The following is a 14,730-nucleotide window of genomic DNA, read 5'->3' on the forward strand; positions in this document are numbered from 1 at the left end:
ATGTATGGCTTTTACATGATTGAGTTTGTATGTTCAGAAAAGCATACACAATCATTTTGAGTCACGCAGGAAAACAGCCAGAATTACTGGAGAAGTCTGTATATGTTTTCTCGGTTCAATACAGAGCTATGTAGCAGTTTTGAGATAACAACCTGCAAATGACTCAGGCTAAGACCACCCAACTCACTGTGGCCTAAATGTCCTGTTGAGCTACCATTTAAGGTTAACCCTGGTTTTGTTTGTACAGTGTATTTTGTACACAAGAAAGATAATAGGTGTTTGTGTCTGAAGGGCAGTGTGGCAGGATGACAGAGGGCTGAGGCTCAGAGACAATGTAAAGTCAAAAATAAAAAAGTTATTTATTAAACAAAACTAATCAAATAAACAGGCACAAGGGCCAACAAAAAAAGGTTCAAAAATAAATAATCAAAGTGAACTTACAAAAATAAATGGTCATAGTTCCCAGGTTCTTCAAACACCAAACAATAAAACAAACAAAAAGGCTTCTTTCTCACACAAACACAAAACTCTTCAACACAAAGCAAACTCCCAAACAAAAGAACACCTCCCAGCCAGGGCTTCTCCCCTGGCTTTTATCCCCTGTGGTTGGAGCCCAATTAATCAATAATTACTGGTCATTCAATTAGAGCTCCAGCCACATTCTCACATTTTTTTCTGGCATGGAGAAATTTAACCCCCTCTCTGCCAGTTCCAAACACATTCATATAGACGGGGCAGTTCCCCGTCACGGGCAGGCAGTAATAGGATGTGGTTTATCCATAGGCTATGCAATATGCAAAAATGTACACCACAGAACTTGCACGAATCCTTGTACATGGTTTTATAATTGCAACAGGAGCATAAAGAGATAACTTTAACATGGATTAGAAAGATGTATACCCAAGACAGCGTTTCCAGCCCTCAGCTTCTGCTCAGGTCTCCTTAGACTGTGAGGCTGTGCTGCACAGCTGTTATTTTTCAAGAAAGGCAAGAGTGTGTTATTGCTTTGTTTTGTAAGAAGGGCAATTGCTGGAACAAAATACATAGTTTTGAAAAAATATACAGTAGGGCGGTTACCCCTGTGTTATCTCCAAAAACAATGTTTACCAGATATGAACTCCTCAACACTGTGGCTGAAGCTTATATATCCAATGAGAAAACTATAGCTCCATTGTATGAATGTTACTTTCAATTACATTTCCATTTTAATTAGTTAGCTTGAGGTTGGCACAGGTAGGCAATCTATGGCTGGTGCCTGTAATTAAAAATATTTGGATGTCCTGGAACCCCAATCAGGTAAATCCAAGCTCACACATCCACCAGTCCAGTTACACCCTGGAGAAATTTTAAACAAAAAATAATTTGGGTAGTTGTACTTTCTGAGTTCCTGGATACATTTCTAAAATGTACTATAGACATACATTTATTTATATAACACAATAAAGTCCTTTAAGTGCTGTGCTTTTCTGTATTCTTTGTTCTTGAACAAATAGAGGCAAGCCAGCTTCACCAAAGGATCACTGAAAATGTCTATCACGCTCCTATGAATTCCCCCAATGCAAGGTACAGTACTGTATAATTTATTTAGCTTTTAACGGTACATTGTGTGTGTAAGCTACCACCATGTGGACATACAGCTGTAGTAGTTTGAACCTGTCTATTTACAAGTGTATTTATCACTTGTTCAGCGTAAAGAGAATTTCTATTTCGGTAGTCATGACTGGGGAGTTTTGCTACATATTTTTTTAAACAGTAAAATGAAGTGATTTACAGCTGCTCGTGTTTTAAGGTAAAGATTAGGGCAGCACCCTGTATCTCTGTATTTGTGTCTCATTACGGTTTCATATTTTGCAGAAATATGAGAAAGTCTTCTTGCAAGCAAGAAAGCAACAAGTCTGATTCCTCAAGCCCTGAAACTGTTAATAAGAGAAGCGACCCCGCTAGTCCCAACACAAGACAAAAGAGAAGTATGTGATTGCAATGTGCACAGTTCAAAAAAGGGTCCTCTGCTTCAGACTTGTGCTCTAATTATGACCTAATTCTCGGAATCGGGAATTTTGGAGTTGTTACATTGTTTTAGTTTACCAGTTTGCTAACAATCCTACTAAGCTAAAAGTACATTAAGAGAAATATAGAAAACCTTACAGGAAATTGGTATCGAGTTGAGACGCTGGAAATCTTTTGTCAGGAAGTCCTGGAGCACAATATATAGCCAAAACTGCCCTCTTCAACTCAACAAGCATGCATGGTTTGATTCCATTTTCATGCTCTTCAGTTACACCCCGGGAAATTACGCGCCAGCGTAATTTTACACATAAAATGTATCACCACGCATAGGCGCATAATATTAAATAATATCACTGGTAACAGAGAAGGATAGAGAAAAATGTTGGATCGCACTCAGGATAAAGGGAACATTGATCGATTTTGCCAGAAAATGCCACGACGAAGGCCCAAAGTTGTAAATATATCAGCAAAAGAGAGAGTAAAAGATTTTCAATATTTTGCTTTGTACACTGTGGCCACTGGTGCGTCCGATAAGGGTTCGAGTAATGATTGCGAGGATGGCGGTACCTTTAACTTTGTGCGCTGTTGTTCGGCTGGGGTAGCAGGATAAACTTCTGCAACGAAAAGTCTATGTGACAAGGTGACACCCAATGCGATCCAGAGCGCTCTACCGCCAGGGGAAATTGACAGCGACAGCCGACCATCTTCCTAATTTGAAGACATTAGCTTTCAGATACATGACTGCAGTAACAAATAAAGCTGATGCTGAGCGCAGCAACTCGCTGTATAATCATGTCCCGTCCGATGGGAGGCGTTCTCTTCCAGAAGACAGACTGAAAGAGCTGGTGTTCCATTATTTCAATCTTGGAATTTAAAAAGACTTTATGTTTAAAAAAAAAATCCATTGTTTCCTACTTAGATTTTTTTTTAAACTTATTCTAGTGTTTTGATGTCCAGTATGAGAGAAGAATCCAATACAGCTGCACAATACTTTTGTTCCTTTGCACATGCTTGTACAGAGATACTGCATCATTTTGATAATTCCCTGGGGTGTATTCAGTGTCATGAGAAATAATGACAGGCTACACCTCCCATCACATTATAGTACTAACTTCTTGTTTTTATTAAATAACCATGAAAATTAAACAGAAGAACAAGCTTTAAAGCAGAAAAACTCTGAAACAGTAAACTTTAAAGGTGGGAAGTTATAAATCTAGGCAACTTAAATAAACGAAATATATAAGGGATTAAAGATTATTAGAAAATTGCTAGCTTTGTTCTATACATTTTCTAGCTGAATTATAATAATCACTAAATACAAGTCAGTCATAAACAGTGTTCATTTACTGTCTCTACTGGCTTTGTTTTACTGAATGATTTATAGGTCACTGTTACTACAGTTCCATATCATATGGGACTAATTACATGAATTGATTAATTTACTAATGTTGTATCATTAACAAATACAAATTACAATTTTCAACCCTTTTAATTGTTTTCAGTTTTCTTTGAATACGTATATTTTAAAAGTTGCAGGGATGCTACAGAAGCATAGTTCTAATATTGAACAAGGAAGACATGCTTTCTTGAAGTACAGTTCCACTGTTTCTGAGTGTTAGTGGATAGATAATGCTTTCAAGCTTTGTTACATGTGAACACTTTCATGAGACCCTGAGCTGCCGGCATATACCCTACCTTCCTTACTTCTGCCTTTCCCTTTGCTTTTCCTTTCCTAGCTGATGCTTCTGCCAGTCATAATCTTGAGCGCTCTGCTCTTGCTAAAAAGCGATTCACATTGCAGGGTCTTTCCAACCGAAGGCCTCCCTCTAAAGGTAAAGTCAGCCCCTGAGCCTGTTGGTGTTTCAGAAATCGGCATCTGCATCGCTGCTTTACTCTCCATTTCATTTTGCTTTGACACTGCCTTGATATCTGGGGCCCTGCCGTTAACAAAAATAGCTGTGGATTTTTCATATACAGCACTCTCATTAAATACAGGCAATCCAGCTTGCCACATTAATAAAGCCACGTACATTTGTTGTGTTCAAATTCTATTACACTAAAGTATGTAGTAATAGACCAAATATATTTTGATTCCTTGAGACTAGGAACTGTAGCTATGACAAACCAGAAAACCAGGAAAGCGGTCCATATTCAGCGTAGATTAACGTATGTTTTATGTGGCTGCTCATGATGCAACAGGCCATAGTATTAAAGGGCTAATTTTTTGATTGCCTTTTCCTTTCATCCCTTATACAGAGCCCCTGTTTCATTAGTGAGCTGTTTTCACTGTGTTTTGTGAAGTTCAGCATTAACTTACAGAGAATACTTAGAGGTGCTTGAATTGAATTGCTAAACAAATCTTTTGCAATTACATCAGACAGGAACTGCATTGACTTATTTCATATGTGCATCTGAATGATTTTAATCTTTGCATTGGTTTATCTTTTTGCAATTAGATTTTTTTTTTTTTTTTCTATTTGCTGTTCTGCATATCCAGTGATTGTCAGACGCTGCACTGGCTGTCCAACCCCCTCATTCCTCAAAACATTCTAGAAGCACTTCATTGAAAATATGAGTGACTCTCACCATAAACAAGGATATGTCTGGTGCTTTGTCTTTTTTAATTATTATTGAATCCACACCTTAGGGACTGTGGGGATCATAAAAATACGCTAAATAATGTTATATTGCTGCAAGCTGAGTTCCATGAGGAAACATGTCGGCCAATTAAAAGTCATTATCTGTAATGTTCCCAGAAATAACAAAACAGTTCATAATGATTCAGTAGTTTAACATTAGGATTAAGGAAAAGGTTAGAGAAGTAATACAAAAATGAAATAGCTCTGTCTGCAAGTTGCTTAAACCCCATGTTTTATGCATTTTTGTTCTCCCTTCCCTGGCTTACTAACTGCTAACCCTGCTTTTAACTGCAGATCCCCCGTCTAAAGAGACAGAAGTCACACGTCGCTTCTCTTTAGCCTCCTCAATCAGTTCCTCAGCTACTAGACGCACAAAAGGTACCTGATCGCCAGCAATTTCCATATCCTGCGAGTACTTGACAGACATAATAGTGCCTTTTTATTATATTACCTGATACAGTACTGGTGCAGGTATACATCTTTATTTTAGCCTAGGCCTTGCACACTGCAAAATATTTTTTTTTCTTTTTTTTTCTGTGGGGTGGAAATGCAAGATGGTTTTTCAAGAGTCCATAGTGAAAACATTGTATTTAGGTTTTGAGCACTTTTATTTTATGCCCTGTGATTTTGTGCAGGTTGTTCTCTTGTTTAATGCTGTGCATTGTTCCATACAGGTGCTCTTGCTCCTAATCTTAAAGCTAAGAGGCATGAAATAAAGAGTGACCCCACTCCATTGGGGTATGAAGGTATAGCTGGACATCTTGGGTTATTATGCATGAAAACAGTTTTTGTTGCTGTTGTTGTTAATGGAGTTTGACTTGTCGTTTTGTTTGTTCGTTTTTTGTGACTGTGTCGTGTTCGTGAGGGGGTGGTATCTTTCTTAAAAAGCTGCAATAAAAGCATGTTCTTTTTGATGTGCAGTTCTTGTGCTTGGTCTGTCAAGAGAGTGGGTGTGCATTAGCTTATTTTAATCTGAGGACCACCCCGAAGGCCGTGAGCACTTGATAGTGCTTGCTGTGATAATAAAATAAAAGCATTTTAATGTTAGTGGTCATATACAGTGTGAAGTGCTGTCAAAAACTACCAGGAAGTAAGTCCAAGGCAGGGTAGAATGGTTGTAAAATTTAATTTTGTTATCATTTCAGCAGGGCATGAAATTTATATTTCTGGATGATCTTAATGTGTTTTTCTTTTCATAATATTGACTTTAGTAATGACTGGCAGGAGCAGCGCTAACTGGTGGTTTGTTTCATGGGAATATTGCCTCATGGCACTGTATGGCACTGTTTAATCAAGAGACTGGGTGTACAAAAAGAACCACAACCACTGTGTTTGGAAAACACCTGATAGTACTGTATATTTATTTATAAGAGCTACTGTGATTTGTAGGAGAATATATTTAGTTATTTTACAGTGTATTTCATCTGGTGTGGGTGGATTTCTGTGCAGCATTGACATTTCTGTTAGTAATATTTGTTTGTTGGTCTCCTGCTGTTGTCTTGTATTCATTTTCTTGCACTTGCCCTAGTACTGTTGTGTAAAAACATCCTTTTCCCCCTAGATACATTAAGAGATGCTGTACCGTCTGAAAGCAAACGCAGCAGTACTATAAGTACAAACTCGGCTGTTACTAGATCTACTTCCCAGCAAGGTAACGAAAGACAAGTAAACTCCTGCCAGTTGTCATTGACATTTTATATTGTTTTATGGGTGACTTTTTCACTATAAGCAGTTTTTTAATTTGTCATTGGGAGTTTTTGGTATACATCTCTGTACAGTATTAGCTAATTACAGTAGCAGCGGGCCATTCATGAACCACACACTTTGAAGTTTGGGGGCAGATTTGCAGCTGGCATAAGCTGTTTTTGTAAGGAATCTTGCACATTATATATGTTTGCTTTCCATGAGTTGTACTTGACATTACTGGTGTGCGCATTTACAGTACTTTTATTTGGTCAGTTCATAAGATCAATAATTTCTTTGTATAGTTTTTCTGTGTTATTGATACTCTGTACTGAGATAGTAATATTAATAAATTTTACATTCATTTACAGTTGCTCATCTTTTTTCCTTTTTTAATTCTTATTTTCTCACATTATTTAACGGTTAGACTGCTGCTGTTTAGGCAGGTGTAGACTGCATAACCTATAGTTACACATCACTAGACGTGAGCAGAAATGATGAATTGTATTTGTTTTTAAAGGCTGGACAAATAGACAGATTCCATCGCTGGACACTTGCGAGGATTTTGAAGCAATCCTTTCCAGCCCAGAGGAGATCTCCAACTCTTCAGAGGCAGAGGAGGAACCCAATAACAAAAATGTAAACAACTTTTGAAGGTTACATTAAAGAAAAATGGTCATGTGGTCGTTTGATTTTGTAAGCCTTTTAATAAATAAGATATGGATCAATTATACAAGTATTGGTAATGCTGTTTTACTTGTATAATGCAAAAATTGGAATTGTGTACTACTGAAATACATTTGGACAAAAAACTTTGAATCCAAAAATAGAAAGCAAAAATAATGTGTTACTGCAAAAACAAGATCCATAGTATTTAGTGCAGTTTTCTGTATTAAGTAATCAATGTCACATTGATATAGAGCATTTTCTCTTTATAATATACATAATGCTACGTTTAAAAAAAAAAAAAATCTGACAAGGGTAAGACTGCAAGAGGCTATAGCGTTGTTGCTAAAATAGAGGGATAACACTGACAGGCACCGTTTTTAAATCTGTTCTCATTGCATTTTCTTTGTATTGTCTCCTTTGTAAGGACCGTGGTCTGTTTCGAGTTCAGGTGACCTATGACCCAAAAACATCTGAACAGCTGTCCCTGGAGTCTGGGGATTTAGTGCAGTGTCTGGAGGAAGGCGAGAATGGCCAGTGGTGAGTACCCCCACCCAAGGCTGTACATTCAAAATTAGAGCTGTCGGTATCATGAAAAAAAATGGAATCAGCATAAGTGTGAAATGTATATGTGCAGTTGCATGGTTCACAGATGTGTTCTATGTTTAGGCAGCAGCCTTACATTAAACACAGGAAAACCACACAGTGTTCAGCAAGGTTAGAAACTAACGCTCGTCCGTTTACCCAAGATGTATTAAAACTTATGAGCACTAGTTAATGTCTGTATCTTGGTAGTCCTGTGGGCGAGTGCTTTAAAAATGTGTACAGATATTTTCTCATGTTCATAGGCTTACATTTAAAAAGAAAAAAAAAATAGGATGTAGCAGTGGTGAGCAGACATTCATAATGCTTACAAAACACTTGCTCGGATCTTGGAAGTGGAGGGGCAGCCGGGTCTGGAGCTTACAGAAGGGACTGGAGGGTCAGGGAGAGTGGAACAAGTCCTCCCTTGTTGGGGTGAGGCACGGTGGTTCTGGGGCAGCGGTGGGATTGCAACACAGGGGGACAACCCAGGAGCCCTGGCAGTATATCCATAGTAGCCAGGGTGGGAGATGCAGCTCGGCCAGTGGGAGGCAGCATTACTCTGTAGACCACTTGCCCCAGATGGTCAAGTACTTTACGTGGCCCACCATTACATTATGTTATTTAGCATACTGTACAGAATAGTGTTTGAAGTAGAAACTGGTAGAAGTCTGAATATAAGAAGTAAAATGGGAACAAAAATATCTATATCATTATTATAGATAATGATTTAATGTATCAATCTATTAATGTTGTAATTTTGCTCCTCTTTATTCATTTTATGTATGTTTTTCTTTCACTGTATTTTTCTTGCTTTTAATTATTGGGTTGTTGCTTAACTGTTATTATACACCTCTCTTTTGACTAATCTTACAAATTTTTCTGTACTCTGTTCAATTATCTGTGTTTGTGTTGTTGTTTTTATTGTATTTTAAAGCACTTTGGACCACAGTGAAAGGCGCTATTTAAATAAATAAACTATAAAGTATCTGAAACCTCCCTGCATCTCCACTTTTCATCAGCATCAGCATTTCATTGAATTTTGTCTGTGTGATACGCTATTCTTTTACTGTATTTATTTTTTGAAAAAGCCCAATTGCTTGAACACAACACACTTTATTTGGTAGGTCGCTCTTTAATCAGTGTAAAATATTTAAGTATTTAAAACTAAATAGATTCAAGGGATACTAGCGTAAGTGTTTTATTACTAGTGTATTCGGATTACAAGATTTAGTGTAAAATATTGGAATCACAATTTCATATGGTCCATTTCAAAGAAACGGAATGTGAGGAAATGGCTGTTCACTTGAGCCACTTTGTGTTTTGATGCGTTTGTACTATTTTGATGTCTAAAAAGTAGATTTAGTTTATAATACTGAAAGTTTACATTTAAACCATGGCAATGAAAACATTAATGGTGTATTGCATCTTTTGAAATAAATGTAAAGTCATTTTACAAAAATGTGCAGATTTATACCAGGTTGCGACCCCCCACCACACAAAAAAAAAAAAAAACCAAAAAAAAAACATGAAACACCAGGAATATGATGGAGAAAAGACCCACACTTTTCAAGTAACATGACTTTCACAATTTGACTGTCTGCAGTGTCTGCACCTTCAGAAAATAAGATGTACTGCAAGGTATGTGCCCAGTATGACAAAAACCAGAGTGGCACATTTGTGACTGGGTCGTCTGCCTTTAAGATAGCCTATTTTAAAGTGCATGACAAATCAAGTTGTCATTTTAACTGTGTAAAACTGATGAAGGCAAAGACTGCCAAACAAGGCACATCAAAAGCGTAACAATTACTACACACCATAAACACCTCTGTGATTTTAAAGCTAATAGTGCTTTTTAGAACAGCTCACGCCCTTGCAAAGCATGCAGGACCACATTCTGATTGTGAACGGATGTGTGGCTTGGATGAGGCAAAGTGGAAATTCTAAACAGGCACAGGAGTCTATAGATGCTGTTGCAAGGACCCAGCATAAAGCCCGGAATGGCAACTGCTAAATATTTGTTGATTATCTCCAAGGTTCCATTCCTGAGGCGCGCTATGTGAAGTATGCCGTCAGAGTTGTCCACACAGACTTTATTGGGGTTTGGAATGCGGGGAAGGCAGATGCAGAAACACTATCATTGTATCTGTTTGTTTGTTTGTTTTTTTTAATACATTTTGAATTCATTTTTTAGGAAAATAAAGGTAGAGCCTTATATTTTAGGGACCCCAACTGCTGTTGTTGATTCTGACTCGGGGACTTCACATAAGGACTAGCAAGTTTCAAAAGGTACTAGTCCTTAGGACATATGAAAATACAGGTGTCTGACTTGGAGATTGGATAGTGTTTCTGACTCACTGATGTGACTCTTATTTTGTGGATTAAGCCAGAATGATTAGCTCACTACCCAGTTAGTTTAATATTAATATGAATACTTTATTGACCATCAAAATCAGCATGCAGATACGAAAAGGGCATTGTATGTGCATAATTAACAATTTCTGGGATGACAGGGTGTGCAGTTTTCATTCCTTCCTCTGGTCCAAAAAAAAAAAAGCTCTACACAACAAGCCTTTTTTATACCAAATCCATTTTCTAGTGTACTATAGCTTGGTATCCTCTTGGTCCTTCTAATAAACATACTCACCATTCATGCATTTGACACGCATACCCTGATAATAAGATACATTGCTACAAGAGATTACAGTAGAAGATCGGTTGTCAATTGAAGTTGTCAGTTTCTGCATCAAGTTCTTGAAGGTTTAAGATTTTGTTGAACATTCTTTAAAGATGTGACTCATTTGGAATTTACCATCTTGTTTAGTAATTAAACAGTCATTACATGGGTTAATAAGGTACAGCATAATTTTATTTTATTTTTTTTTATTTTCCAATCACGTGTCCCCCGAAACGAGTGCCGTTAGCTGTCGGCTTTTTTCCACTCTGCAAGCCCGCCGTGCAGCAATATCCAGAACTTACCGTGTCGGAGGACCATGCATTATTTTATTTTTTTATCAAAACGTATATCATACTAATTCAAAATAAAATTAAACCCCCTGATTACCAAACAGTTCAAGAAAGGTTTTAATAGCTTGCTTAGCACCTCGCATTTCCACAGCAATGTCACTTTTGGTTCTCGTCATTACAAATTACAAATGTTTTATCCTCACTGGGGTAAATCTTAATGCAAAAAACATACAAACACCATTGGTCTTTTGTTGGTTTTTTAATTCAGACTATAATCTAGTTTGGCCCTTAGCAGAGTGAATGAACTACTCATGTTGCCATGTGATCCATGCATGTAATGCAAACTCTGATGTGTGGTCCTAGACTTACAAGGCAGAACTAAGACAATATTCTGACCTGACATGAACTGAAATGAACCTCTTGCCATTATCTGTTTATGTTTTAGGCTAGTCAAGAACCTTACAACTCAGAAGACAGGGTTGGTTCCATCCAGCATACTGAAAACTGCTGGAGGAGTTCACTTAAACAGTAATTCTGGTACCTCCTGTTAAAGTGTTAACATCTATAACCATTCAAAGCCATCAGTACAAGTATTTTATTAGTTCCACTTTTTTGAAACCACAAAAAAGTATTATCTGACAGGTCTGCTCTCATGGGGTGTAATACCTTGAGACATGCAAGTTCAGTTTTACAGACTGATAAGTCTTACTTATTAAGACCTAATAATAACTCAAGGGGATATTTACTTGCCCTGATGGTTTCTATTTATTAGTCTAGATATTAAATTAGCACCATGCTATATATTCTGATAATGCTTTGTATAGTAAAGGGCAAAACCATAGAACCCAGCTTTAATGATCCAACGAAGGAGCATGATTTTTCTGATATTAAACCATTCTGTGGAAGTATCCATACCCCTCACCTGCCTGCTAGACGCTATTCATTTTGCTTTGCACTTTTGTTGCTCGCATAATGTCAAACATGAATGTCTTCACATTTCTGTAATACTTTATGTATTGCCTGTTTGAAATCCGATTACGCATGTTCATTTTCATTTTTTATTTCATCGTTTCCACTTAGATTGTTATTTGCCATGCTATTATGGCAATAATATATATGTGTATGTGTGTTTTTATTTTATTTTTATTTTTTCAACCACTGGGACTAATTTCTGACCCCTCTTTAATAGTGAAACTATATGGAGATTTTCCCTTTGCTAACTCACAGTTGAAGAGGGAACAGAAGTTATAATAGCACGCCATCTGTGGTCATTTCTAGAATCAGCTTGCTTAAGAAAATCAACTTAGTTATTAAGGGACTGTCACAAAGATGGCCGCAGTGGGTGACGACAGACCAGAAACAGGAACTGATTCAGAACACAGGTTTTGGAATGGTGAAGGTGCTGATGTGCAGTTTAATAATGAAACAGACAGAAAATAAAAGGTTTATAACAAAAACAGCACACGGCACGTGAGGCCAAAATAAATAGACAAACAAAACGAACAGACACTGACAAAAACAGGGTGGACGAGCGCTACACAAAACAATATTTATAATTACGCTTCTCTCTCTCGCTCTCTCTCTCTCTCTCCCGTTCTCCCCTACCGAACACACAACCCAGAGTGGGTGAAAACATGCAGCTTTTATGCAGCTGTACCATGACTCAATTGCTAATCAATCATTCAATTGTAGTCGCGGTACAACTGCATGTGAATTAATAGAGTGCAATTCCCCGTGCTCACATATTATTATGTTTTACCTGCACGTGAAGTGCTGTGCAATCCTCATGCCTAAATACAAATATACATTTTAAACACTCGTGTTACACAGACCCGTTTATATCCCGTGTACCAATGACTATACACCAACATTTAACATACCACACGCAACATATAACAGAAAATACACACAGGGGCGGGCACTTTGTCCCAGGGACATTAGTTAGACAAGGGACATTAGTTAGATAAGTCTGGGGGAAAGAAATGTTTGAGCAGAAACGGCAGTAGAGAACTGTACAAAACACACAAGATATTAAACAGGAAATTATATATTCTGAAAATGTTAACAGTATCCTTTTTAAAACCCAGTAAAACTCAATGACAAAACTCAAATAAGGATTGTTTCAAGGAATGTTTTGTTATGGACTGTTTTTAAGTGTGAATTGTTTATTTATTTATTGTTTTTTTTAAAGGGTGGTAAACACCTGTTAGTTAGGAAATAAGAACTGTTGTTTCAGTAAGTTTGTCTCATTTTGAGCTTGAAAGGTAGCTCCTACATTTGAAAATTGTTATTTACATTTCAGAGTATAAAATGTGCCTTTATTTATTTATTTTATCATTCTATCTTTCAGATTTCTTCAGTGATATGTGCACTGCTGCGTTAACTGACACAGAAGAAAAGGAACGTGAATACATGGGGAACAGAGCTACAGAAACAAAGGTTGCAAGTTGAAACACTGGATCGACTTTGCATTGCTCTCTGCCTGTGCCATGCATTACATACTCCCAAAGGCAGAGCATTGCAGAGGAAGCCTAGGAGTTCCAGCTTCCCTCCAGCATACAACCCCCTGACAATCATCTGTGGCTATAAGCAGATCACCAATGCACTTGGCTGCTTTATCTCATGGCAAGAGAACTGCATTCACACTTACTGAAGTGGAATAAAGTGGTGCTTTATGCATTTTATTTAGCACTGTTTCAGTGCCTTTCCACAGATTTCCTATAGCTTGATCCTTTCCTTTTCTGGAGCTTTAACCTGTATGTTATAAAACAAGAGGTCTGTAGCTGAGTGAGACCGAATTCGGAGATAAAACTGATTGATGTATGTCCATTCTACACCAGAGATATTGACTCTTTGAATAACTGTATGATCATGTTGTCCAGTTAAAAATTGCAATTCTCTTGTCAGGTGACTAGTTCTGTTGTCATAGTGTTTACTTGTCTACTTTCTAATATGGACCAATAATGGCACAATATTGAGCAGATCAAATTGTATTTGATATTTGAAAATTGTTATTTACATTTCAGAGTATAAAATGTGCCTTTGTATTTTTGTTTTGCTTGAACACTGAAATACATTTGTGGTGATGATAAACTGGCTTTCTAAGAACATGGGGTCAACCCTGGGTCTGAGAGAAGTGGGTGTTTAATACAGTTCTGTAAGCAGATTACATGACAAACTGCCAGGGGGTCGGCAGGGAATCAGAAAAGAGCGAGGGAAAAAGGAATGGGCAGAGCCAAGCAGAAGTGGACAAGGCAGCCTCAAAAGTGGGGTGTCTGTCCCCATCCTGCACAACCCTACAGATTTATAGTAAATATAAATATTATTTAATTATCAAATATAGAGTAATATTACTGTCTTATTCAAGTATGTAACAATGTGAAACTTCACTGAAAAAATGAATCACTTCTTTATGCTACTTATTTTACATTATTATGTATCTATTTATTAAGCAGATATTTAACCTTCTTGTACAATACCTGTAGCCAGAACTACAGCTATGGCCAAGTTTTTCATCACCTTATAGAATTAACTAATTTTGCTTCATAAAGTCGAATGAAACCTGCTGAATAATATTATGTTAACATATTGAATTACATACTGCTTTGTAGTTTTCCATATACTTAATGAAAAACTGACAAAAATTAAAAATGTGACATTTTGAAATCAAACATGAAATACTGTATTATTGTTATGGCTTTCGGTAGACACTTGCCATATCATTTTATAGTTTCTTTGATTACATCATGCTAAATAAAATATAAAAATTATGTTCATAAAGTTTTTTTTTTTTTTTTAATTATGTCAATCTTAAAATTCTAGGTGATGAAAAACTTTTGGCCACTGCTGTACAAGGCTAGAACACCTTACCGACTTACTGATTACTTTAGTGGAGGACTTCATCCATGTCCAAGAGCAAAGTTTGTGCAGGCCCTGGACAAAAAAAAATTTTTGGCCATATCATTGTCAGAAAGGTGTAAGGCCACCAGACAGACACAACGTCACTGTGAAACTGAAAGTTGTTTAAATGGTTCTGGAGGGATAAGTGACCAATCCTTGATGGTTTCTAGCACCTGCATCTTACCAGAATGGGCCGCAGAGTCATCACCTTTCCAAGTGTTACATATCTAACAGTAGCCACTTACTAGTCTTTCAGTCTGATCTGTGTTTTCCATTGTGACTGACG

The 14,730-nt window shown here is 37.2% G+C and overlaps 1 protein-coding gene across 4 annotated transcripts; it reads left to right on the plus strand.

The window, feature by feature from the left end:
* The first annotated feature begins 1,391 nt into the window (after positions 1-1,391).
* Positions 1,392-14,090, plus strand: LOC121309219 (guanine nucleotide exchange factor DBS-like). Of its 4 annotated transcripts, none has more exons than XM_041242125.1 (10): positions 1,392-1,563; positions 1,855-1,967; positions 3,744-3,839; positions 4,941-5,024; positions 5,321-5,392; positions 6,208-6,297; positions 6,850-6,968; positions 7,423-7,535; positions 10,990-11,072; positions 12,895-14,090. In XM_041242125.1, the coding sequence occupies exons 1-10, from the start codon at positions 1,544-1,546 to the stop codon at positions 12,993-12,995; spliced, it is 891 nt and encodes a 296-aa protein (XP_041098059.1). In that variant the 5' UTR covers positions 1,392-1,543; the 3' UTR covers positions 12,996-14,090. The 4 variants fall into 4 exon arrangements, with proteins under 4 accessions (XP_041098059.1, XP_041098058.1, XP_041098061.1 ...); XM_041242124.1 differs by having other exon boundaries at positions 1,395-1,563; positions 10,990-11,081; XM_041242127.1 differs by lacking the exon at positions 10,990-11,072 and having other exon boundaries at positions 1,395-1,563; positions 12,895-12,982.
* The last annotated feature ends 640 nt before the right edge of the window (positions 14,091-14,730 follow it).

Source organism: Polyodon spathula, unplaced genomic scaffold (genome assembly GCF_017654505.1).
Source record: "Polyodon spathula isolate WHYD16114869_AA unplaced genomic scaffold, ASM1765450v1 scaffolds_1029, whole genome shotgun sequence".
Classification (NCBI taxonomy): Eukaryota; Metazoa; Chordata; class Actinopteri; order Acipenseriformes; family Polyodontidae; genus Polyodon; species Polyodon spathula.